Genomic DNA, 27,362 nt, shown 5'->3' with positions numbered 1-27,362 from the left:
AACCAGATACTCATGCTCAACAGCCACAAACCCACATGCTTTTTCTAGCAAGTTGTAAGAACAATTTACTAATCAACGTTAGGCTCAATCACAGAAACAAGTGCTTCACAAAGTAACTGGACCTGGAAATTGTGCCTGCTGTAACTTAGACGGGTTTTCCTTGCTTGGCTGTCACCCAGGAACCTCCCACTTAAATTTGGATGAGCCTCCAAACTCGTGCTGGGAGAGTGCTGTAGGGAAGGCTGGGTGAAGGGAACTGGAGAGAAACACTGGGTGTCCAGAGGCTCCATCCAGAAACAGAAGGGGACTGTTTCTTTTGAATTACCCAAAAGCTTATCTGGCTCTTTTTTCCAAACTTAGTCAGTTGGTCTAATAAAAGACATTGTTTCCTCATGTAAATCTATCTGTTCACGTTCATAGATGAACATGACTATGAAGACACTTGCCCGAATGGCACTTAGTTTCTCAGACACTCACCTGATCCTTCATAGATAATTCCCTACATTTATTCGGGGACATGCACCAACTGATGCTGCTGTTGAGATTGCCTTTCCTCAGAGCCTCCTGCTAGCCCTGGGAGGAGAGCACAAGTGTGTATGATAACTGGCACAGTCTTGCCTGAGCCCTGCTGTGGAAGCTTTAGTTACCTGGGTGTTTTGTGGTCTGCTTAGGGCACAGTCCAAAGAGCTGAGCCTGGGTCTGTGTTTGTTTTGGAAAGGGTAGAGTTTCTCATCAGATGATGAGGGAAGGAGGTCACTCAGGTCATGAGGGGCCAGGCTGAATGGGCTGAAAGATCACGAAAGACACTGGTTCCCTGCCACTACAGGTGTTGCTACATTTGTTCATTGTTAGCAACACGTGATTTTTCCACATGTCATCCTAAAACAAAGGTACGTTCTCTGCACTTGCAGGCTGTGCAGTGCCTGGGAGTTTGGCTCAGGCTTGTAGAAAGGCTTACGGCTACAAAGCCCAGACTAAAACACCCGACTTGAGTTATTTTAGCACCGCTCTTCCTCTTCTCTACCACCTGGAAAGGCCAGTGGGCAGGGAGGAACTCCTGAGTGATTCACAGGTATGTGTTGAAGGGAGCATGAATTCAAACCATTTACAAAACCATCATGGAACCAGGTCCTTCCAACGGGTCAAGCCTTCAGTCAAAATGTTGTCATTCTCCCTTACTCACCTGTTGCTGTACCACTTCTAAGCTTGAACAGGAGGCAGGGGGGCAGATTTTTCTTTTGAGAAAATGGAAAGTGTTTACCACATTGTTGCTTTGATTTCAGACAAGACTTTTACAGATGATCCTTCTCTCTCCTCTGGGATTCTCCTTGCTTGGGTGTTATGTTACGTCAGCTCCTTACACAGCGGGGACTTCCTTCCTCCCAGTACCCTGGAAGACACCACTACCTCGTCCTGGCAGGCAAGGTCCTTTCTGCACGTTGATAATGATTATTTTTTCCTCTCAGTTTTCCCCAATTTTTTGCAATTCCAGAAGGTTCCCTGGATGTGAGGGGCTTGGGCCAGAACTCCCACAGCTTGTGCCTCGGAGATGCGGAAAAGACCCTGGCGATGTAAACCACAGGGAAGATTTTTAGAAAAACTATTTTATTCACCCCATGACCTAGCTATGGGGTGCCTCTCGAGTAGGGCGGGGAGGAGACACGGTGCTGCCCCTGTGGCCCCCGCCGGGGCGGGCGGGAAGCGCGCGGCGCCCTGACGGGCGGCGGACCCGAGCTGGGCCAGCCCGCCTCAACCGCCCGGGGCCGCGCGCGCCCCCTGGGGCTGCCCGCGCGGCGCGTGTCTCCGGGCGGGGCGCGCGGGGAAGAGCCAATCAGGAGGCTCTGTCCGCCCCCGGGTGGGCGGTGACGCGTTCTTCTGCACCAATCAGACGAGGCGGGAGGCTGGAGGGAGGTGGGGGGCGCGCGCTCGCGGGGCTGTGGGCGTGGCTATGGGCGGGGCGGCGGCGGGCGGGGCGGTGGCGGCGGGTAAACACGGCGGCGGGGCGGCGGGGAGCGCGCGCCGCTCGGCCATGGCGGCTTCTCCTGTTGAGGTGTTTGGGCTGCCGGGTGAGGAGGTGAGGCCCGTGACCACCCCCCCGCGCTGCGCTTTCCGCTCCTTGTCTCCGTGGAGGGCGGGCGGCGGCTTCCCCGTGGGGCCGGGCCGGGCGGGTGTCCCCTGAGGGCGGGGGTTTCCTGTGGGCCCGCCGCGGTCTGGCGTGGCGGTGGGGCGGGGGGAGGTGGGGGCCCCGGCGGGCCCGCCCGGGCCGGGGGCAACGCTGAGCCGGCCGGCTCCCCTCCACACCGGCTGCTGGGCCGCCCCGGCAGCCCTGGCCGGCTGCGGGGAGCGTGGTAAGCTGGCGGCTGCCGTGTTTCCTAGCACCGGCATTCTTGTCTCTAGGCTGCTTTTTGAAAGCTGTGCGAGCCTCCCCCTATAGACGGAGAAATTCGCGTGCGTTGGGCAACTTCCTCGTGACGGAGCTAGATGGCTGAAGCGGGATTTCTTCTCCTCCCGCTCCTTCCCCCAGTACTGAAGAATAAAGTCTTTGTTTCAGGCTTTGTCACGAACAGTATTTGAACCAATGAAGCGGTGCGTGGACTAAAATTTTACAAAAGGTAGTTTGGAGCCTGAGCGATGGTGCTTTTCTCTGCATTGCCATTAGCGAGAGTATGAAATCTTGGGTGCGTTTCAGTGGGTTTTTTTTTGCAATAAACTCGTGGGTAACTGAAAGTGACTTCTGCAGCCACTTCTTTCATGAGGTCGTAGTTCCTGAGCACCTGGATCCTTGGAAGGTGCCCGACACGGATGTACCTACTGCTGTGCTTAAGTGGTAGACAGGTGTGGTGGGCTTTTGCATCCTAACTGGGGCTTATGCATAGGGCAGAACGTTGATGGATTAGTTAACTTTATGAAGAAGAAAAAAGGTCACTTTTTTTGATTGCAGGTACAGGAAGACTAAAAGCTGTATGCATCTGAAAGCTGTTTGGTGACCTGTGTGAAATGTCAGTAGTGTTGTCATTGAGCCAACAGGATATTTTAGCAAGACAGTCTTTGATCAGCTCTTTTTGTGTCCAGGCAGTGATGATTTCTGTGTCAATGCACACTTGTTGCATCCTTAGCAGGAATTATCTTGATTAAAACTATCAAATATTGTTCCTAGTCTGTTCGTGTGGTGCTCTTTCTCAAGGTCTGCTTTATTTCTGGAGGAGTAACTATAAAGCTCTCATTTTATTCTTCCTTCATCTTAATATTTGAATTGCATGGGAGTTCTAAGAGAAAATTAGCACAGCATGCTGCAAGGGTTCCATAGCACTTCCCATTGCAGGATTCTATTTGCAGTTGCTAGTAACTTTTTGAGGCTATCTAGTTGGACTAAAACACTCCATGCCTCAGGCTATCTCTTTTAACTTTGTTAATAGAAAGTTTAGTTGTTTCTTAGCCTCCCTTGCTATGGGGAAAGTATTTTGAAATCTGATCAAAATTGAACAATCCTGATCGTCCCTCTATCCTTTTGAACATGAACATGTTCTCTTTGGAACAGCTGGAGGGAGGAGGAGAAAATTTGAGTATGTGACAAGTCTATCAGATCCAACTTTTTCCATAATTCAAAAGCTTAGCCAAACTTCAGTTGATGCTTACTGATTCACATGTAAAGAACTTGCTCAGTTCGTAGTTTTTATGTGTGATTCTTAATGCACAAATGACAAAACAAATGATCTTAGGGTTATAGGAAAACTGGTACCAGCTGCTTTTGCCTAGGGTACTGGAATGAAACTAGAGTTCTGTCTCTCTAGATTGACTTTTTTTGTCTTCCCAGAGTTTAAATCTGGAAGATTGCATACACAGAATCACAACAAAAACACAAACTCATAAACTCAAATAATTGAAAGTAGCATCAAGGAGTTTTCTGTAAAAGCCTCCCCTGCCCTCATTTTGCAGGCTTGTCATAGTTTATGTCTGCATACTGCTGCTTCCCCAGGGCTGCTCTGTGATCTATTCTGCAAGATGGATTTGCTTGAGGTATGAATCAAAATTGTCTGGTAAAAGTAAGTGGTGTTATCTGCAAAACCTCTTGTTGCAGCTTTTGCATATGATTATGTGGTAAATAATTGTAAATAAAATAATGAAGGTGAGGAGAAGTTGGTCTAATTGTTGAGGCAGTTGAATGCAGTATTTGAGTGTGAATTTTTTTATCCTCCCCCCCTCCTTACAAGTTATACATTTATTTCAGATTTCTTGGTTAATGGTGTATTATTCAATTGGATTTAATAAAGGATTGCTAATATGATGTTGCTGACACAAACAAAATGATGAAGCTGGGATGAAAAGGAAGCCATGGCTGAGGTTGTTGTGTATATAGTGGGTTATTGTATATGCTGTATTTATCGGGATTTCAGTGCCTGCATCTAGCAGATGCAGTTGTCCTTGATTTCTCTGGTTCACTTTCTCTTCTGTAACGTGGATATAGTATCCTTCTGTCACCCATAGGACTTCTTATGACTTAGCTGGATATTGAAATAATGAGCACTAGAAAGGTCAATGGGAAAACCTCAGAATTTTGTATTCAGAGCAGGGTCTTAGCAGTGTGTGGAAAATGAGGTCTGGGGTCACATGCTGAAAAATGAAGACAGGAGGGATTACAAAATAGTTTGTTTGAGCAATACTTATTTTGCTTACTTAGGTGCCAGTCTCTTAGAAGTAGTTTGATCCTATCATAAGTTCTAATGAGATAAATATGCAATAACAAGCTAAATTGAATATAATCTAGGAACAATGTTAGACTAAAACTGAATGCTGATCACGTTTCTGAATTATTTTTTCCTTGTGAGTTATTTTACATTGCAGGATAGTATATAGAAAAAAGGCAAATGAACAGATTATACACCCTATTACAGCTGATCTCAATGTAGAAAAATGAAAAGCTCTAATATTTTTCAAAATTACTTTTTATTCTCTCAACTTTTTTTTAAAGAGGAAAGAAATGCCTTAAAGTAAACTTCCCACCTCCGGATCAGACTTTCTCTCACAGTGCTCTTTGCCTCAGACTGCTTAAAAAAAATCAGGCGGGAGTATTAACTGCTGTAGACATCTTTGACCTGTGAAGTGGGTGACTGCCCGTTGTGTACTTGGGATACATCTACCTTTGAATATAGTTGAAAGTGTTGGTTTGGATCCAAAGGAGCGGACTGACAAAGCTGCTGCTGCTTTTCTCTGTCATAGCAGTGGTAACTTTGCTGGTGCTCTTAAATGTACTTGTTGAGGTGGGGTGTCCATAGCTACAGGGTTTTTGGCTGAGGAACTTCTTAATACGAAACTTTCAGGTTGCTAAGACTTGGATTTCTTAGATTAAACACTTTGATCAAGCATTTTCTGACACTGGGCTACTCGCTTCGAGTTACTGTGTTTCTGTGACAATTGACTGCAATACGAAGTACAGCATTTTCTAACAGTAATTGTGGAATGATCTTTCAAAGATCTGAGGAAGAATTGTTGATACCTCAGCTAACCCTCAGTTGTTTCTTTGGTTACAGAAGGAATTACATTTTTCAGTGGTTTGCTGGGTTAAAAATATAATTGTTAAAAGAACTGTCCAGAATGACAGTGTATTTATTTCTGTTTTCTATTAAAATACCTGCTTGCGCTGTAGGGCTTTGAAATGGCAGTTAATAAAATGACATCACTTATCTATATACATGTATCTCAGTGCCCGGTTTAACTTAAACATTTCTGTATATCAGAGTTCTTACGCTTCCAGCCTGAATTAAGAACTTTCTTATTTTGCTTGTCTCTTTTTATATTGCCTAAATAACATAAGTTAGCTAGCTTTTTTGGTCTGTTGTGTCTATTGAGTTTGATCTGTTTCAGGGATCAAACTAGTAATGGGAACTTCTCACAGGCAAAAATACACTTCCTGCTTGCATGTATTTGCCATTTCAGGTTTCTCAGTCACTTGAGAGCTGTTCTATGTAGAACCAGTGTTCTTGATTTCTGCAGGTCACGTAAGATTTCTCATAAGCATATGGTATTTCATTCTGGAAAGCTTTAGGTATATTTTTATTTTTCTTTAGGATGTACTACTGGAGTCGGTTGTTCATGGTTATTTAGCTTGCTGCTGGTGACCTAACCGTGTGCCTTTGATATGTTGTTTGTCTTTACTTCTGCTCACCTTGCCCCAAACCCTTCTTGTGTTACTGTATTTTGGAGACAATGCTGATGACCAGAAATATTTCAGACATTACTTCGGAGACTGGCATGGACTAGTCTTCCTCTGGATGGCTTATGACAAAACCAGTATTGTTTGGCTCATTTGTGCCTGAGCTTGAGGCAGCCAAGTGCTTCTGTTCCTGTTCAAACCCTCTGGCTTCCTCAGCATTTCTGTACTAGATGTCTGCTCCATCTGACTCTGTTATATGGGGCACTCAAATAGAAAAAAAAAAAATAGATGTTCACGTCTCTGCTTCAGAAATGCTTTGAATTTATTCTAGGCTGTGAAGGACTTTCCCATTGCAAGGCATGATCTGAAATCCAGTGTGTCTGGAATAGTTTAGGCACTTGTAGAAATGGCGATGCTTGCTGGTTTGGGGAGGTTTTTTGTTTTTGTTTTGGGTTGGTTTGTTTTTGATGTCTTGGGGGTTGTTTTTGAACAGCAGTATAATTTGTGTAGATCTGATGGTTTCAAGAAGCTATCTTATGTACCTGGGTTTGTTTTGGTTTTTAAAGCCTTTTTTTCACACAGAACTAACAAACACTGACTGTGACTGTTTGTGGATACTGGTTGCACATGTTGAAAAGTGGTTTGCTGGTTGTTGTTTTTTTGGTTTGGGGTTTTTTGGTTTTTCTCTAAGTAAAATTCTGTTGCCAAAGGGATAACTCTATTAGTGACACTTGTCTTCTTGAATCTTTTCCTTAATTTGCAATTGAATGGTAGTGTTAAATATAATCTGTAGCAACAGCCAGCGTTTCTTGAAGGATGAGACTTCTTTATTTATGAACACAAAATACTCCTATGGTACAATTAATGTTTAAGTTCTTTTAGGGAGTTAGTAAGACTGGACTGGTGGAAGTTAATGACTTTCATTATGTTTACAAGATTGATTAATGTAGTTCTATAATGGGAATCTTCCTGAATCTAAAACTTGCTTTGCTTACTTGGAGATAATTTGTTCAAAGAAAAGTGGTTCAGCTCTGTTGGTTGCCACAGAGGAGGAAGAGACTGCTCTCTGTGTTGTGAAGGAATGGTCAAGATGGCAAAGTCTTCTTCCTGCTTTCCATCTCCTTGTAAAATGAACTGGTGATGCTAACAGAACTTAATATCATTTAGAGGTCACCTAACACATACGTCTGCTTCACTTGCAAGATCTGAATATTGCAGGAACTACTTTCCTTCAGCTAAGGCTCACCATTCCTTGGGAAACGCTTTCTTTCAAATGAGATGGTAAGTTCTAACAGTATCTTCATTGGGCCTCTTTCTCATGCTGTCAACTTTGTATCTATCTCCTGCTGGAGTTCCTCAAGCTGAATATAGCATATATAAGTGCTCTTAGCTAACCCGATCTTAGAATTATATGTTGGAGTTTTTTGTTTAAGATCTAAAGAATTTTATTTAAAATTCTTAGTACCCCTTTCTTTATAATATGAGGAAGGTCTGCTCTTTCATGTTGTTTTTAATGTTAGGCAGGTGAAGAATGTCAGTATCTTCTGGACCACTTAAGAGAAAACATTCTGTGCTAATCTCAGTGTAGGTAACGGAAGAGCCAAATCCTTAATTATTCAGTCTCTGAAAAGTTTCTTTGAGATTAAAAGACTGCTTATTGCTCCAGTAAATGCCATTAAGGAATATGTTTGAGTGTTTCACAATGAAAACATAACTTTTATGGTCGCTAATGATCTCGAGGCAAAAAAACCCAAAACAAAACCCAGACTTTTAATGCAATTTGAAATAAGTAGGGTGCTCTTGGATGGGAGATACATACTAGGAAACTTGCTAAGATACAGGGGTTTTAACTTACAGAAACACGTCAGTGTTATCTGCTAAAACTGGCAGATGCAAGAAGCTATCTATTCAACTGGAATATATAGTCACTTTAGCAGTAAGTAATCTTTCAGCATTGTTTCTGAGCTGCTCCTAGGCTTCGGAGCCTTTTATGTGATTATGTTTGTCTTTAATCAGTGATTTGTGCTTTAAATAGAAGCTACTAGTTGGTAAAGCTGGATACCTTGAGTAAGATGTCTCACAGATTTGAGAAGGATGGTATAAAAGAAACTATAGATGCATGGTGTGTATCTCTTACGCTAGTACTTATTCTTTAATGGGGTCTTGGCTTTAGTGCACTTCTACCCCTGCAAGTGTCCTAACTTTTCTTGCTGTTCATAGCAACTATATTCCTTAATGAGGTCAGCAGTCTGTGTAGATGTGCACTGGAGAACACTCTATAGTAGTTGATAATTTTTTTTTTCTTACTCTCTACTGACTTTCTGGACCTCAGTACATGGGATGGGAGGGATCCCTCTACATCAGATGTAGAACACTTTCAGCCCATTGAACATCCCTTCCTTTTTATGCTCTTTCACTGGGCCAGGCTGTTTACTGTCTTCAGTTTTGAACTTCCAAACTATTGGTATGTTTATTTCAGCTTCCCTTATCTGCACATCCCCAAATCTGAATTTTCTGTTCTCTTTTTATCTGTGCACTATATGCAGACATGGTATGAAGCTGAAGAAAGCCTTAATATATAATTCCTGATATTACCAGAATCTTAAAAGGTGATGCTGCTGTAGTGTTTTATCATTGTAATATCCTTTAATGTTCTTTTCTTGGCTTGCTTTAGTGGTAGTTGATTTTTGACCTATCTAGCTGGAACAAAAGAATAACAGGATGTTATTGCCTAGAGCAATTGTTTACTACAAAGTGTGCTCTCTGTTAGACTACTCTGACATATTTATATTGGCTTCCTCAAAAAAAGCTGTCTATTCCAGCAGATACTACTATTTTATGTTTTGCATTAGATTAACCATCCTGGTTTTGGTGTTTCCTTACATCCTGTGTCAGTTTTTCTGTAGAAGTATATTGAAAAAGCAAAACCAAAACTTGAACCAAATATTAAAATAGGAAAACCAATAAAATTAATTTTTCAATACTAATAAAATATGTGCTCTGAAGAACCCTTCTCTGAATTAAAAGCCTTTCTCTTCTGTTGCTATATGGTTATTCTAATTTATCAGAATTTTGTATGTATCTTACACATATCAAACTGCTTTTTCTGTATGGTAGTTGTACATCTCAGTCTAGACTCCCAAGAAGTCACCTGCTGGTGGTTTGGGATGTGTGAGGAATCATTGTTCAACCTGAGAAATGGATTGCAACTTGCTGAAAACCCCTGCAAAATTGTTTGAACTTGAGGTGTTTACATTAACAACAGAGAGAGCCTTTATAGCCACTGAATTAGATAATAACATGTTGCATGTTTTGTTTTACTGCTTCAAGCAAAGGAGAACTGTTAATAGTGTAATATGTTCATAGTTGAATTATTGGATGTTGCAGACATTAATGATTGGCAAAGGTAAATGCCCCTTGCTGGTGTAACATAGTGTTTCAATGCACAAAATGAAAAATTTTGAGCTTTTTTCCCCCCCTCCCCTGGCTCAGGTATAGGCAGCAGCTAAAAGACAGTTGTAAGGTGCTGAGTTACAACTCTTCGTTGTAATCTTGTGATTACATTTAGATTGTGTAGGACATATTTTATCACTTACAGTCTGTGGAACTGGCAGTGCACGCCCTGCACACACATAGGTGCATATGTACACACGCATTTGCACACACTCATAAGCTGGAGTCTACCTTCAGGGACTCAGACAAGGATCACACTTAATCGTCGTTCTCTGGTTTGTTCAGTGTATTGTACTATAGTCGTCACCATGTCACCTTTTCTTAGTTTGTGCCTTCTTTCTCACCCTTTCTTTCTGCATATGCCTTTTCTTCTCTTTTCTGCTCTGTTTTGGACTTCTACCACTAAAGTAGGAATCACTCTTCCAGCTGCATTAGCATTATTTTCCTACCATGTGAATCTGGGAAGGATGGGGTTGAGAGTGGACAGTATTAATACTTGTCCTTTATAGTCATTGACTATGAACAGCTGTAATCCAGGCAAGATCATTCTATTCTGAAAGTTTGAGGAGTTTAAAACTTGCTCACAAAACTTGAAATTTCTTTCCAAATGTTGTTTTCTTGCCCAAAATGAACAGTTCAAGAAAGTATCACCTTAATATATGTTAGTTACGTAGATTCATAGTGACATTTGTGGAAATGAAATGCTATCCACTTCTGCAAGTGCTGCTTAATTAGTTTGACTCTTGCTTTGCTCTGTAGATGTTCTGGTTTTGGCTGGGATAAAGTTAATTTTCTTTCTAGTAGCTAGTACAGTGCTGTGTTTTGGATTCAGTGTGAGAATAATATTCATAACATACCAGTGTTTTAGTTGTTGCTACCTAGTTCTTAAGTTAAGGATTTTTCAGTTTCCCGTACTCTGCCAGCGAGCAGGTGTACAAGAAGCTGTGATGGAGCATGGTCAGGACAGCTGACCCGAACTAGCCATAGGGATATTCCATACCATAGAACATCATGCTCAGTATATAAACGGGGGTAGTGTTGGCCGGGAGGGGCAGATCGCTGCTCGGGCATCGCTCAATAGGTGGTAAGCAACTACATTGTGCATCACTTGTCTTTTCTCGGGTTTTATTTGTCTCTCTTTTTATTGTATTACTTTTTGTCGTTGTTGTTATTTTATTTTAGTTTTTAAACTGTTCTTATCTCAACCCACAAGTTCTACTTTTTTCTGATTCTCCTCCTCATCCCACTGGGAGAGGGGAGGAGTGAGCAAGTGGCTGTGTGGTGCTTAGTTGCTGGCTGGGGTTAAACTATAACAGTAGAGAACACATTTTAAAACTATTTTAATAGGCATACATAAAAAGGATTTCTGTGTTATGATCAGTTCAAAGTACAGCAGGATGGCAGGCATTGCCTTTAAAGCTTTAAAGTTATTGGTTGTCTACATGTCAGCTCAGAAACCTTCTATTTCATCATCTTGTTACATACTATCTGTTAGTAAATAGATGCATTGTTAGAGATTATGAAAATGGCAGGTGTTAGCAGTCCTGGCTATTTTGACCAGTTGATCTTGAACATCTTCTTTAGAATATGCTAATACAACTAACAATAGAATAATGATAAAACCTGGAAGTTCATAATAAGGTAACTAACTTGCTGAGTCAGCTCTGTAAAGGATGATTTGTCTGACTTAATCAGACAAAGAATTTTTGGACAGTTCAGTGTCTGTAATATGTGGTAGCCTTACCCCCCCCACATACCCCACCCCTCAGCTTTAAAAATACTATATAAGCCCTAAAAATAATTTATCCTTGAATTTGTATAGAAGCAGACTGATGCAAACACTCAGTGTCATTTGGACTTCATTTCTATGCAGCTGCTCCCCGGCAGATTCAGTAGTTTAACAAATATTTCTTTTCCCACGCTGCATGTCGGGGTACTTGTATTCTCAGAGGAAACAGCTTAACAGTTCACAGTTTTAGTGGCGAAATGATCGGCTTGTATTTTGTATATGATGCTGTGTTGTGGGCCATTATTGTGTTCCCTTCTCCAACCCCACCCCTTCTTCCTCCAGCCTTCAAAGTGTCTGGCAGTCAAATGTTGTCAACCACCTGAACATCCTTGTCTCATCTATACAAACAACCCTGTAGAACTCTGTGCCCAGAGCTGCTGCCTTTGATGGGCTGTTGTGTGTGCATGTGTCTCAGAAGTGCATGTCTCCGTTACAGAGCAGCTGGGTACTAGGGCATTAAACCTCTAAGACTCCTGGTGTGTTCAAAGCAGAAGTGAATACTCTGTCTCTTTAGCTGTACAGATGGAGTAAATTCAGACTGACCCCTGCAAGTTAATGTCAGGACCACAAAAGTGTGGGTAGGCATTTATGGCCAGGAAGGGACTCTTGGGGAGATAAATTGCTCTGAGAGCAGTTTCCCTGACAAGCTTCAGTGCTGCTAGACATAGCTGGTGCGTTCCTGGTTACTGACTAGGTGCCTATTCCTTCCTATGCCACCAGAACCACTGGAAGCACCACAGTGGTGGAAAAGAGTAGCGGGGTGAGCTTGAGAGTGTCTACAGCCAATATAGAAGAGGTACAGACTGCAGCCTGCGTGTTTCTTGGACCACAGAAACACTCTTGGGTTGCAGCTGCCTGTGGACTTACAGAAGCCATTACGATCCACCGTTTCTTGTATGTATGTCTATGAAGGTGTCAAATAAGGATCTCCTGAGCAAGGTGAATGAAGAAGAAAAGGTTCAAAATGGCCTTTGAAACCATGAAACTTTGGTTTTGAACCTGTTCCCTGTGGATACCAGAATGAAGTATATTTGTCTCTGTGCAGAGCTTTCATCACTTAATTTTTGGCTGTGTGAAATTAGCTTCGAACAGTTCTGGAACTCTTCAGCTGTTTCACTACTTTCTGGGATCATCGTGTTTAGGGCAGCTTTTGTGAGCTGTAGCAGCAGTTCTTTAGCAATTCTGCCTGTCATCAGTGAGTGGGGAGAAAAGGTCATCTGGTCACAGCACAGAGTGGTGTCCTGTCAGCAGGCTTCTGCCTCTTCAGGATGTGCGGTGTCGTAGCATAATGAGTCCTTCCAGTGTAACACTTCTGACTGCATTTGGATCGAGCTGTCTGAACTTCTCCTGATCTGCCTTGTGCACTAGTGTGACCAGAGAATGGGGAACGTAATCTCTCGTGAATAAGTCTTGCACTTACATGTTAACATGGGTGTCTTCCTGAAGTTTCTAGTCTTGGAAAAGGAAGAATAGGACCTTTCAGTATCATCTATCAGTTTAACAGATACACAAAAAGGTGTGTGGTGAGTTTTTGGAGGGTGAGAGCAGCTAGTGAAAAAAGTGAAAGTGAAAAAGGAGATCTGTGGGGAAGATTGTTGTGAAAAATTCAGAATTTTTTAAAAACTTCTTTAATCGAGAAGGATATTTCTATATGGCAGTTCATAAGCAGATGTCAGTTTGCTTAGTTGTTCTGCTGGTCTAACTAAAATCCTGTACCTGTCCTAGTTTGGCACTGATCCCAAACAAATAATCCTCTCTCTTTCAGCAAGGCATGTTTAAATCAACCTTCAGCATGCCAGCCTTGGGTTTGTTGCTTCTAGTTTCTTGAGGTCACATACAAAGCAATTTGTCTTTTTGTAAAATAGCATTCAGATAAATTCACATCTCTGCTATGATACAAGTAAACAAACCATGTGATTAAGCCAACTTTAAAATCTGAGAGTGTGGATCCTGTTTCTGGGATCTCCTCTGTGTGGACTGCGTTGATGCCCTGTTAAGCCTGGCTCTGAGATGCCTGTACCCAAAACCATCAAATTGCCTTTACTTTTCTCATGCTTGAAAAAGTGAGAAAAGCTTGTGGCCTAAGTAACCAAATACAGATGCAAGAGAAAGTATTTGTCTTTTAGGGCAGTGTATCCTATACCAACATCTACTCTTGGTCCTTTTTCTGAGAAGGAGGGGGTGAGATTGTTTCTCAAATTGGATTCTGTCAGTTGGGTCCCATGGGCTGGGACTGAGGACCCTCCTCTTGCTGGGAGAGAGGGTGGTGGTGTACCAAGTGAGGTGCAGAAGCGCTCGGTGAGAGTGGAAGCGCACACGTGGTACTCTTCAGCTTGAGTAGTCTCCAAAACTCACTCATGTTGAATGTCACTGAAGCCAAGTAATGGATAGATGATAAATTGGATGCTTTTTTTGGAATGTAAGATAAAGGTGGATATTTTAGGATATTTGTGATATGTGTGTGTGTATATATATAAATATGGCTCTTCTTAATTTGATGCCAACATAGTTTTGTATTACTTGTTCCTAAACTTGATTAGTTCTGTTGCTGTCATAAAACATTGGTAATATTATGGGCCTTAAAGCCTGGTCATGACTAAGAATTTTGAAAGTTTAGGATGCCTACTAGTGGTCAGTGCTGGGTGTGGTTGGTTGTTAGGTCTTTCTTTTCTGAACTATTAGATTTCCTAGTAGGAGACAATTTTCTTTGAAGATAGAAGATGGACTTGTGATTTGGCTGGAATTGTCTTGGCCACTTGACTGTTTTGTCAGTAAGTGGGTATTGTAGATGTTCATCTCAGTCCTGTGGCAAACACCTCTGACTATAGAGGGTGAGAGAAACTTCTTAAAAATTTTATTTAGTAGTTTGTTTTCAGCTTTACCTTGTTAGCCAGTCTTCTCTGCCTCAGGATTAGCCTGCAATTCTCTTGGTTACCTTTACAAACTCCTCCAGTTGGTATTGGTTAGGGAGTCCAGCCCTGTGGTTATGTGGGAGACCAATGATAAAACAAACTTTGAGTGCTTCCTACAAGTCTCCTTTTGAAAGCATGTTTAGTCATATGTGGAATTCAGGAAGGCCCCAGGGACAACATCTGCTGCTTCACCCATTGCTCTTTGTATCTGTTTAACTCTTTGACCACCTAGATCGGATCAGCTTTCCTCACAAGTGTCTCTGACTAGCCATTGCCTACAAACAGTCCTTCATCTGCAAAGCTTTGTGCTTTCCAGAGAAACAGTGCTCATTTGTCTTCTTGCTCTGACATGGCCGCAGCTGTTGGGATTTTTTTCCTCTCTTGAATTCAGTGGCTTATCAGATGAGCCATGTAACACTCTGCACAGCTATATTAATTAACAGGAGGAGAGCAATCACTTATGTCGCTCCTGTGAAGCTGTAATTTGAATAATATGTAACTGAAATCGTTTTTCGGTTTTTAAAAATCTCATACCCTCTGACAGGTCATGTCAGAAATCCCAATATTTTGAGCGTGGCCTCTCTGTGCTGTAAAACAAAAATAGGTGCAAGAATTCTTTGTTCTTGCCTTTTTCTAGAGTTCTTTACTGCTTTATTAATCTGTTCTGATAAATTTGATACTTCCTGGGGGGAATGGAAGGGGTAAATTTGTGGTCAGAGTCTATTTCCCACACTCTGATAAATACTGAGATACTATTAGGTGAAAACTTGTTCGGACCATGCTCGTTTGTCCAAGTGTTTAATGCAACTTGCTTGAATGGCTAGCGAGATGTAAATAGCAGCCCATTCCTTGTGTCCGAACAGATCATGCCCATGTGCACCAAAAATTGTTATGCTGTTCAGAGCATGTTCTCACAGAGATTCTTGCCTTCTCTGTAGAAAAGATGACCAGGAATTACCTGACGAGAAACATGGGAACTGCTCATGGAAACTGCTCCCAGATGCTTGTCTTCCTGGGAGCAGTGGAAGTCACTGGGCTGTATGAATTGTGGCAATCGCAGCTTGCCCTTGCCATTGCCTTAGGAAATGATCTTCACGTGTGTGCAGCGTGTGCATACTGCATCCAATCTGATACGAGTGTATTGCAAGGCTTGCTGGGGGGAAAGGGGGAACTGCTGCTGCCAGAACAATTTGGAATTTGGGAAGGAAGGCTGGCGGGAACAGTTGTATGCCAGGCTAACAATCCTGTCCTGTGGGATTAAGCACTCTAACTCAGAACAAAATCCCATTCCTTTAGAATGCCGAGAAACAAAGTAAAATGAGTTTTAAAAAATACAAACCTTACTGTGTTGATTTATCCAATTTTTTGGAATCTGTGTCTACCATCATATGTGGATACGACGGTGATAAACTTTAAAAGGGGTAAAGGTAAAATAAATTTGCTACTGAAACTTAGAGCTCTTTCCATCAGACAAAGTAACTGCATTACTTGGTCTACAGTTTTCAGTGTAAATTAAAAATTATGCTAATAATTGCTTTTAGCTTTATACATTAAAAATAGATCTGAAAAATAAATCTGAATGTATCTTGAATATGTTATTTTGCATTTTAGGAGAACACACGTATTGTCAGGGTGAAGGTTATAGCTGGAATTGGCCTGGCCAAGAAGGATATCTTAGGAGCCAGGTAAGAATATATGTTGTTAATGTATTAAGGGACAACTGCTTCTTTTTTTTTTCTCCCCACAGCTGTTTAGATCTTAGTAAATACTGCTGTGCCTCTTTCCAAAAAAAATCAGAACTGTTTTAACTGGTAACATTATAAAATGATCAGAGACAAACATGAAGATAGTTGTTTTCTTGCCCAGGAGTCACTTGGACAGAGCTTAGCATTGGCAAGACAATGTGTGGGAATGTTTAATTCTCTGCATGGTAAAATAGTTCTGCAATGGAGATAGATACATGTATATATTTTAGTTAAGGTAGACTGCAGCTAAAATAACACGAGTTCAGTTATAATCAAAATTGTCTCATCTGTGCCTTAAAGACTTGGAATGAACACAACACTAAACACTGGTAGCAACAAGACTATTTCAACTCGGATTATATGCAGAGGAACAGCACCCACCAATTCTATAGATAGGGTAGACCCATGCCAGTGGCTGCAGGCTCTGGGTACATACAAATTTAAAAGTTAAAAATCTGTATAAGGGAAGAAACAATCAAAGTGGCTTAACATTTACCCCAGGAAAGATCAGACTTTTGAACTGATAATTGAAATCCTTTGTAATACCATGTAGAATTGGCAAGTGGCAGTATGCAGCTTGTGCTAAAGCTACTTTTTCTTTTGGTCTGTGTACAGAGGGTCTAGAAAAGTACTGATGGGTTTAGTACTAGTTCTGCTGACAGCTGCTTTGGCATATGTATAGGAATGCTGTTATTTTAGCACTAGCAAAATTGTTACATGTGACATCAGTTAAGCATTAGCAAAATTTCTTTGTGATGCTCATGTTTTCCCTAAAGCCAGGCAGTCTCTCTTCAATTTTTCTCGTGTGCAATTTTTTTGCTTTAAACAAAAATAGGGCAGCTTTTCTCATAATAACTTAAATACGTGAATACCATATGCCCTTTTGCCATATGGCAGACAGTCTTGGTCACCTTTTGTTACTAGTCAAGGCATTCAATTGCTCAGACTCTGTTCATGAAAAGTGATATTCATATAATCTGTTTACTGTACTGCAGGAAGGAAAAAAAAATCTGAGGCAGTAGGCCATTTTAAGCAACCATATTAGGACACCTTCATTAAAAGACAAATTCAGGTTAAACTGAGACTCTGAAACTGATAGAACATTTAGTAAAAATGCTATGTCTAAGGAAGTACCTCAAATTCTGAGTGTTTTAAATTGTTAAAACCAAGAGATTTAATACTTCAAGCTTTTTCAATCACAACTGATTTTTTTCATGTATGTCTTGTTGAAATGCATGAGGATTCATTAAATCTGTTCTCATGAAATAAGAACTGTGAAAGAGGAGAGAGAATTAAGTTGTAGTAATATACCAAATATAAAATGGCCATACTAGTATGGTCATAATCAGTACCAATGTTGAGATTAGTTTTATCTCTAAAACTATTTAGCAAATGATTGTAAATACAAATGTGTATGGTGTTCATAATGTAATTGTAACTCCTAGCTTCACACCTATTAATTTAAGCCTTTTAAAACTCAACTGCTAATAATGCTGACAAAAAAAGGATATATAGCAACATGCTTATCTCTTTCTTTTCCCCTCCCAGTGACCCTTATGTGAAAGTGACAGTGTATGATCCGGTGAACGGAGTCCTTACAAGTGTTCAGACAAAAACTATTAAAAAGGTTAGCTGTCTTATCTTTGTGGGTTGTGGTGGTTTTGTTTGGTTTGTTGATCAGATTCTAGAGGAAAAGTTAATACTGCAGAAAATATGAAAACTAACACATCACTTGATTGAACAGGCAAGGGGAAAGGAATGTTCCATAACCTACTGTTTCTCTGTTCATGGCATTATTTTGGTATTTTCTCTTCAATAATTTTAGTGAAAGGTAGAGAAACACTAAGGAATATAAGGTGAATACTGATTCAAAACTACATCATTCATGGAAATACTGGATTGTTCTGATTTTCTGAGATCTTTATTAATATAAGAATCTCTTTCTTGCCATAAAACCTTTTACTCTCTTCCTTGTTGCACAACTCTTTCTTTTTTTGTTTGAAACACAAACACAATTTGTTGTGTTTCAACATCAAACTGCGCAGTTCACCTGAATCATGATAGTACTTGTTTCTCTAGAATACTTGCAGGAAGAAGTCAGTCTTAGTACTGGTAACTTGCATTAGATAAACTAAAAATGGAAAACGGTGTACATGAGAGGGAAAGTACTCTTCCAAATCATTGTTCGCAGATAGTGGCTGTGATTTACATTGAGATCACTCATGCGTTTTGTCTTCACATGAATAATTGTTAGTTTAGCTATAATGAGAGTTCAAAGTATCTCTAGTATTTTTGAAAATAGCCACAACTGAAATATGTGTTTAGTTGAGCAGGTTATATTGTGTTTGTCCCACCTGTGCCTGGTCTGTCTAGATTATGTTGTTGAGAGATTTGGCATTTGCTAAGCGTACATCATTTCAGGATTAACATATGTTTGCATGTAAGCAATGTGGATAGTGGACTGAGAAGAAGGCAGTAATTATTACTAAAGACATATCATAAGTTAACTGATTTGGACTATATAATGATCCCTTCTTTGTATCCATGGCGTTAGCCAAAGTCTGAGAATACTTGAGTAAATTGTCTTAATTCTGCATTGTATTAAACAGTTTAAGACTCCCATGACTTCTACCTACAATAGCAAAATTAAACATTTTGTACTTTCTTCTTAAGTGGGTTGTTACATGGGATAAAACAGATGTAAAACATCAGAAGAGACACCGATACAGAATTGTCACTATAACCAATGCTGTCTTTTTTTTTTTTTCCCACCTCGCATATAGTCCTTAAACCCAAAGTGGAATGAAGAACTCTTATTTAGAGTAAGTGTTTTTTACAGCCTTGTTATCTCTGTTGAATATTACATTAACATGTTAGGAAAGATGTTTTCCCACTACTTCAGCTTAAAATCAGAAATACATCTATTATTAATGTTCAAAAAGGCTCACAAACTTCTTTCCTTAGAAATACATTTGTTAACGTTTTTACTTGTGCCAGAGTTAAACTTTTAGTCTTGATGTTATCTTTATGCTGTGAATGTTTAAAAACATGAACATGGATCTAAAACTGGTTTGGGATAGTACCAGTCTTGGCTCATTGGTTCCAATAGAAATGTGTTACATAGTGAAATGGCTGCAAGGTGTAGATTTGCTGTTTAATTTAGGTCTTAAGTATTTCTTTCCTCCCGCGTAAACAGCCTTTGCTGAAAACAAATGCTAGAATTCAGCATATATTTTAACTGTTAACATATTTCTTTTCCCTAGGTTAATCCTCAGAAACACAGGCTCCTTTTTGAAGTATTTGATGAAAACCGTTTGGTAGGTCCTTTTGTGTTTAATATTGCAATGTATTAAAGACTTGAACGAAAGTAATTTCATCTGGATTCAACATGGATTAAAAAATGACACCAAACACCCTTAACTTCTATAATGAAACCTAAAGCTAAAGACAGACCTGATTAGTTTACTTATCTGACAGTACCATGCTTTGTGATGCTCTGAAGCAGTTATGTTACTATTCTTAACTTCTAATGTGCTTTAATTCATAAAAGTATCATTCTTTTATAGTGCTTTTCAAATGATATGGCCAAATTCTTTGGTGATACTGAAAGCTCTGCAGTGAATGTTTATTTTTCCCACAAACAAAGTAGTATTGACAGTGTAGGTATCTCTGTACACGGTGTGAGAACCTTCTTCCATGTTTGAAGAGTAGCATGAAAGAAAGCATGTGTGTCTCTTTGGAAATGTTAACAAGTGGATAGTGGGTTGTGATCTTGTAGCTAGGTGTCACACTCCATATGGCAGGTCATAAGTAAGATGGGGATAGCTTGTGCATTTATTTTCTCAGTGAAATCAAAACTCCTCCTCTGACCATGCTCTCATTTTACGTATGAAGATGTCTACTTACCTATCTTCCTGTCTGTAAGTTTTATTGTAAATAAGTAAGGCTGGTAGCAGTACAGTTATGACACTTGCATCCTCAGGCCACTTCAGCCATTTTTTTTATCACTGGAATATATACTTTTTCCTTCTGCAGTAGTTTGAAACTCGTAGGAGGGACTGAGTGCTCTTTAGTTTGTACTCCAAACACAGTTTCATTCTGATAGCCATTATAATGGTTCCTTTTGTGCTTGAATATTGTGCTGTCTATGAAAAACTTACTTCTTCAGAATGATTTCTGCATATATTCAGTAATCCATTGTAACTGGATTGTAATAGGTGCTGCTCTGCTAAAGTTGGGAAGAGTGAAAATGTACATAAATAAGGTACAAACTGCCTAGAATAATTAGATTTAAGAAAGAAGACGCTTGTTTCTTGGTTACAGACTTACACAGTCCCCAAACAATTTACTACTTGTATTACCTGTCCCAAATATTTCAAATATCGTGTCTCTTTTCAATTTTTTTTGAAGCATTTTTCAAGGGAATCACCAGCATTTGTGGCTTACATGGCAGGCTGAACATCTGAGCATCCTGAAAAATCATATTTGTCTCAACATGATGTTACGGGCTACAGTGTGTTCATCAGGTCAAAAGTACTTTGTCTATTAGTCAGAACATTACTGCCACCCCCTGGAAGCCGGGAGGCATGATTAGAAAGTCAGATTCCTGATTTTTTGGGGGGAGAAGGCCAATGGTTTTTGGGTTGGTTTGTTGGGTTTTTTTTGTTTCCACCAAGAGAATTCCTTAGCATTCTTTTTCTAATCTAGAGTAGATAAGTTGTTTGGCCTGTTTGCTTTTGGGAGAGGAACCAATAAAACATTTTATTGGCATTAGCTTGGAAATGATGCTTTGTTTCCTATGTACAATTTTATTTAGAGATCAAAGCATCATGACCTCATCAGTCACTGTATAGTTCTACAATAATCCCAATATTTTTCATTTTTTCTGACTCCTCATTTGGTGAATGGAAAAGGCTATTTCTTTTCATCTGGCTCTCAGAAACACTAACTTTCTATCCCAGGTGTCTTGAGCTGTTTTAATTATGTCAAATTGTTGCCTTAGCTGGGATTGTTGTTAGCATTGACAAGCTCCCCCACTTTTATTAATTCATCTTCACATGTCAGAAATCATAGGTGCCTTGCACTCTTTCACTAAGATATGCAGCTATGATCGGAGGGTGTTTCACCTTCCATTATATTAGTAGGCTTCACTGTTAATCAGCCTTTCTTTCTTCTAGATGTTGTGAGCAAGCTGATAAAACTGAAATTCGTTTACATTTGTCAAACTGTCCTCCCAATGGATAACTTCTTCTTTATAAAAATTTATCCCAAGTGCTTTTATTCCCTGTAACTTTTGGGGATAAATTGAAGCCTGAAATCTCTGTTTTTAAGAAGTGTTGCTTTCTGGAAAACCTGGCTCAAAACTTATCGTCTTCAGTGTTAGGCGTGAATTCAAAGTCCTGCTGCATTGGTTATATCACCAACAACTGCAATTTTAAAATATTTTTGTAATAGTTTCAAAATTTTTCAAAGATCGTTTGTCTTGATTTAGTGTTCCGTTACCAAATCCTATTTTGTTCTCCTGACTTGTTGCAAACCATTGGCAGAAGAAAGGGCTTGAGCAGTTTGTGGAGTCCTCAGTTATGGTTGTCTTTAAAAACACATTGAAAGATCTGTCAAGGAGGAAAATGAGATCATTTAAGAGATGGACCACTGAAGGGACTAGATGTCTTTTTGCTATCTCTTCTTGTCTCACAATAACTTGTCACAATTAATGTACGTTTCAAATGAAGTGCCAGAATCTGTTACTGATACTGAAGAAGCCAATCATGTTAAGATTTGAATGGAGCTATTGGTACTTTAAAAAAATTATTATTTTAAATTTATTTTTTGTCAACTCTTAATTCAGCAAGATAGAATTTTGCATTTTAAAAGCCATTTTATGTTGACTAAGGAAGCTGTAGTTGGCTGGCTATACCTATACAGTTACAGCTAAGGAAGAGTGCAAGTTGAGAAATTTCACTTAAATCTTAAGCCTAAATTACCAAATTATGTCATCTTATTTTTTTAGAGGCTTCTTTAGTAAAATTGGGAACACATTTCAGATCATCTGTTGGGGGAGAAAGTGTTGCTTTCTTTTACTAAAAGCAGTATAATAAAGTGCTTGCAATTAAATTTGTATCACACTAACATGTTATAAACTGCTACTAATAAATTAGTTGTTGGAATGAAATGCTTTAAGAAATGCATTTTTTACTCTTCACTTGCATATCTGAGGGTGGGTTTTGGTTTTTTTTTTGTTGGTTTTTTTAATATATTGCTTGAAGTTCAACTATAACACTTTAAAACTGTGAATATTTAATGGTATTTTCCTTTCCTCTTCTCCCCCTATCCCAGTCCTTCTCCAACAAATAACATTAAGAGTCCAGTTGGTAAAGCATAATGAAATAAATGAACTATTGTATTTGTTGGCTTTTTATGAATAAGCTAGTATTCATTTACTGCTGCATTCTAATTGTGGAATTCAGTTAACAGAGGTTAAGTAAGCCCTGGAGTATAATTAGAAAACAAATCTGTTGCTTGCAAACAGGGTACTGTGAATTTGATTCTTGGCTCTTTTTTGGGAAGGAGGTATAAATGTTAATTTTACTGCCTTCTAGCTTAAAATACAGTAAAGGTTAAATAAATATGGAGCAGAAAAAAAAAACCTAGTAGTATGACCTATAAAAGTATAAATGGCCTAGTGTTCTCTTCTGTTTGCACTTTTTCAGCAGCACTAAGTAATTTCACGTTAGTGTGGTAGCATTGAGTACTGCATCATACAGCTTCTGTATTCAGAAGTACATTCATAGCCAAATGTTTGTTTAAAAAAAAAAAGACCAACAACAAAAAACCACACTCAACAGCAAGATTCAAGATTGTCTTTTTTCGAAAGTCCCACTAGGTGCCAGCAAAGGACCTTTTGGGACAATATGAAACATTTTGTAGGAATTCTCAATCCCATTACTCTTGTAAGAGTTGACAGTATATTAACTTCTTGACAAGCTGATCATTTTATTAAAAAAAAAAATACTTAGCTGTGAATGTATGAGACTGTATATAATTATACAGAATAGCTTTCTTTTGTAATTGTGCTTGGTAATCCTATTTATTCCTGTGCATACTTAACTCAGTGTTCTAAAGCTTGCGTAGTTGGTCATAGACTTCCATGCCATATTGAACTCTAATGAATGTCTGCTTATTGTGGGCTTCCAGCAGACAAGATGAGGTAGTTCAGTTTGTAAGAATGGCTTGTTTCTTTGTACCTTTAACAGCTGTAAATTGGGAAGGGTTAAAATATAAAACAAAGGGTTAACATGGTAGGCTGCAAATAAATGCCACATTATTAATCAGAATAACTTTTTGTAGTTCTAATTTGGTTGCACCTCACTGAAAATTATGATTTAATTGGCAGGAGAGGTTTCTTCTGTGTACAAATCTTGAGGAAGTGTGATTGCTTAACAGTGTAGATGGCAAGATAATGCCAGATTTCTTTCAAGTTCTATTTAAACATTTCAGACTTTTTTTTTTAAGGTGGAGGAGGCTTATTTCACTGGTTTATGCATAATTCAGACCTCAGCAGTTTGCTAGCATGGTTACTATTTGGAAATTCAATCCTAGACTTGATACTCAATTATATGGGACTTCATTCCTACCAACTTCCTGTAATTCTAAACCTATGGGTAAAAATATTAGTAGTCATACGCTGCTGAGGAAAGTACGGACACATTGACTCAGCTAGTGCGGCTGCAGCAGGAGTTGCTGTTTTAAACTTGGAAGTACTGGAAGTTTATTATTGTATTCGCTTATGCAAATTACAGAAGGTATAATTGAAACAAGGTCAGTAGTCTGTCAGTGTGTTGCAGCTGAGGTCGTTGGAATGTAAGTGCTTTGTGAATGAATGCTTTCTGACTGCAAGCAATCAAAGACGTCCAGAAACTGCGGTTCAGCGAATGGCTGACTTATTTCAAGAGGTACAGTTCTTTTCTAACACTAGTATCTTGTAGAAATTAGGACAAAGACTGCAACTTTTATGGGCTTTTACTGTTGTGATGTACTAGCTCTAGCTTCTGTGCAGCTGCCTGTAGCCTTTCTGCTGAAGGATCTTTGTGGCTTTCATTTGCTAACATGTGTGGAAATGAGAACAAATGGCACGACGGTTAAGATTGCATTTTGCTACCCAAAGAAGCAACACAGATCCGTTATCGGAAACCTCTGAAGATGTTTTGGATAGTAACAGTTGTACGTACTTCCAAAAATTGCAGAATTCTGCACCTAATGTTACACAAATGAAACTGACTCCTAGACAAGTTGCTTATGCACCTGTGATGCAACAAGTAATTAATCAAGAGGAAAATGCAACTACTTCATTGGGAATAAAAAGGAGCACCTCACTGCACATTTCCTTACAGTCTAGAAAGTACAGTGGATGTTTTCGGTCTGATGATGCTGTAGCTACTGGTGAAGACACTTCATTCATTGGTATTGGTAACGAAGGAAGTTGTGGCGCTAGAATTGTGGTTGATCATCGATCTAATGATAGCCTTCTGTGCAATAGCAGCCTTAGCAGTATTGCAGCCAGTGACAGTGGATCGTTCAGCAGTGCTGGCAGTGATTATGGATCATGTGCAAGTACCACAAGTGATGGAGGTTCATATAGTAATAGTGTCATCAGTGACAGTGGTAGTGGCACTCTTTCAACAAGTGATGGTACTTTCTGTAGTAGTGTTGTACATGGTGATTCTTCATCTAGAAGCACTGCAAACAAATGTAATCCCTGTAGGAACAACTCATCTCAGGAAGCTCTGTGTAGAAGTAATACTACTTTTGACCAAGATGCTTTGTCAGTGAGGAAGAAAACTAAAATTCCACTGCGACGCTGTTCATCACTGGTTATTTTCCCCAGGAGTCCTTCCAGTACTCCTCCAGCTTCTCCAGTAAGCTCAGGTCAACTACCAAATAGAGGCGCCTATCAAACATCCCATAAACTAGTTATTTCTCCTAGTGAGCTGGCACAAAAAGAAGATCAAACTATTTCCAAGGGATTCCTTTCAACAGCAGTCAATGGACTTCGACTGTCTAAAACAGTTTGCTCTTCTGGCGAAGTCAGAGACATTCGACCGCTTTACTTGAACACATCATTACAGGACAAAAGTCAAATTTTGAATAGTTCTGAGCAGGCAACTTCTGAAGAAGTGTCTGATGGCTTCTCATGTGTTTCAGTTCATCTTACTCAAAGAGCATTTGCATCGAGCAGTGAAGTGGTTAATGGTTGTTGCAGTCCGGAGTTAAATCTGAACTCCAGTGCAAAATACCCTCATTTAAAACTGGCACGTAGCACATCTGCATGTTTACCTTCAAAAATAGATTCAGAATATCAGATTAACATAAATGAGCTAGAAAGACCCAAAGCACAGATGAGCAAAACCCACCATGTTTTGCAAAGAAGTGTTTCGTTGGAAGGATCACGCCAAAAAGTTTCTTGCTGTTTATCCAGCCTTAAATACAAGTGTCATAGTGCAAGGACGTCTCAGTTGCACATACAGTTCAAACCTGGGAATGAAGGAAAAACAGCTGCTGTTAAGAAAAGATACGGAACCTCTAAAAGGGAAATGTGTAGCACTTCTTTATGGAGGCCCCATAAGGTGAGCGTTCTTGTTTACAGAAAAATTTGTCAGTATTTTACAGCTGAAATTTAACTGGAAAAATAACAAAATTTACAATCAAGACTTAAATGCAGTGATTTCAGAATTTCCTAATGGTGTCAAACTGTCACAGTTAGGAAGTTAATTTTTATATTATCTGTAACATTTGGTTTTTGGACTTGTTTCTTAGAATGTGGTGCACACAGTAGCAGAGGTGAATAGGTTTTACAGTGAAATACCTGTATTTAATATGTTAAAAACAATGATTTACACGAAGTCAAAGGTATTTTCTTGTCTAGTTATCTAGATGTGGGAATTAATTAAACTGCGGATGAAGTTGTGTAGCTTCAAATACACAGCTTCTCAGTAAATTAATAGTAATTACTAAAATTGCATATAAAACAGCTTAAAGTGAGTGAGTCTTTGAGGTTTATTTCATATAGGCTTTATTTTACAGAACAGTTTGCTGTATGTAGAATTAAAGATAAGTCATATTTGAGCAGAGAAACTGTAAATACCATTTGTTTCTGTATACACCCTGAACCACAGGAATTTTCAGAGTTTCCTCTCTCTTTTTTTTCTTCCTTCCAACCACTACTTCAGCCTGAGCAGTACACTGTAACTTAATACCTCTCCCAACAACATTGCTGTTCAAATTATAGTACTTGGGTCTAGAAGGCTTATATTAAATATATTTTTTTTTGGTAATGAAACTCATGTCCAACTAAACTGCTGAAGTGTGTTTGCTCTTATTAACTCTTAAGGCAGTTTACATTGTTAGTAAGGCATAAGCCACATGGAATGTGGATTTTAAGACTTCTTTAAATAACACTGTGAAGACTTGAATGATCTGATTATTATATATTCGTTTTAGTTGTGAATGCTGATAAAAGCATTCTCTATGAATTGACACTACTACTATTTAACTAACATGCTTGTTTAAGCAAAAGGCTTTATGTCAAAGATCTATAGTTATGACAGTCCCTTTCTAAACTAATAGTATAATTGGCCTGTAGTTTTTCATTCTGTTGTCCTTAGAATAGTGCCTGATGATTCTATGCTTTTTGACTTCTTTGAATTTTTGTATTGCTTTGCTTTTTGGTTTAAAAAGCTTTGAAGAAAAATGCACTTTCCTTCTTATAAAACTGTGATCTATATTCAAGATTAATTGTAAAACTCACAGTGGATCACAGGTAATCACTATGCATATATTTTGGTGATTCCTCATCCCAAAATCAAACTGTAAAGTTGATGGTAAAGTCCACAGTAAGCATAAACAGATTATGACACGTTTTAAGTAGTCTGGATCTAGTTATTTTTTATAAGTATATTGTAAAAAGGAAAACATGTTGAGTCATGCAGTTCAAGTACAGTTTTTGTCAATTTGCGCTGCTAGCCTCTGTGTTTAACGGCAGTTGATATGCAAGATATTTTACATTTTAATACTGAGTAAATTTTAATAAATTCAGTTTAGATAGAATCCAAGTTCAGGGTTAGATTGTTAGCAAACATTTCCAGAAAACCTCATAGGACACGGGACTGACTGTAGTTTGTTTCAGTTCCTGGGGAGCAGTGTTTACAGTGGATGGACATAAAATCTAAGGAGACTTAACCTTTTAAAGCCACTTGATAGCATGTTTCTGGGGTAGTTCAGCATTTCTACTGTGTTAATGTGACACCATGTTTTAA

At 39.3% G+C, this 27,362-nt stretch overlaps 1 protein-coding gene across 5 annotated transcripts in view; it reads left to right on the top strand.

Moving 5' to 3' along the window:
- Nucleotides 1-1,980: 1,980 nt before the first annotated feature.
- Nucleotides 1,981-27,362, top strand: part of NEDD4 (NEDD4 E3 ubiquitin protein ligase) — a 62,549-nt gene continuing 37,167 nt past the window's right edge. For 2 of the 5 annotated variants that reach the window (XM_074836981.1, XM_074836979.1), the window contains exons 1-5: nt 1,981-2,074; nt 15,917-15,990; nt 17,599-17,677; nt 18,834-18,872; nt 19,314-19,367. In XM_074836981.1, the coding sequence (XP_074693082.1) occupies nt 2,030-2,074; nt 15,917-15,990; nt 17,599-17,677; nt 18,834-18,872; nt 19,314-19,367 (291 nt within the window). In that variant the 5' untranslated portion in view covers nt 1,981-2,029. Of the gene's footprint in view, nt 2,075-2,397; nt 2,613-7,411; nt 7,433-15,916; nt 15,991-17,598; nt 17,678-18,833; nt 18,873-19,313; nt 19,368-24,051; nt 25,674-27,362 lie in introns of those variants that run through there. The other 3 variants (XM_074836983.1, XM_074836980.1, XM_074836984.1) reach the window with 3 other exon arrangements.

This window comes from Strix aluco, chromosome 12, assembly GCF_031877795.1.
Source record: "Strix aluco isolate bStrAlu1 chromosome 12, bStrAlu1.hap1, whole genome shotgun sequence".
Classification (NCBI taxonomy): domain Eukaryota; kingdom Metazoa; phylum Chordata; class Aves; order Strigiformes; family Strigidae; genus Strix; species Strix aluco.
The sequence above is the reverse complement of the archived record's forward strand: the minus strand, read 5'-3'. Positions and strand labels throughout refer to the sequence as shown.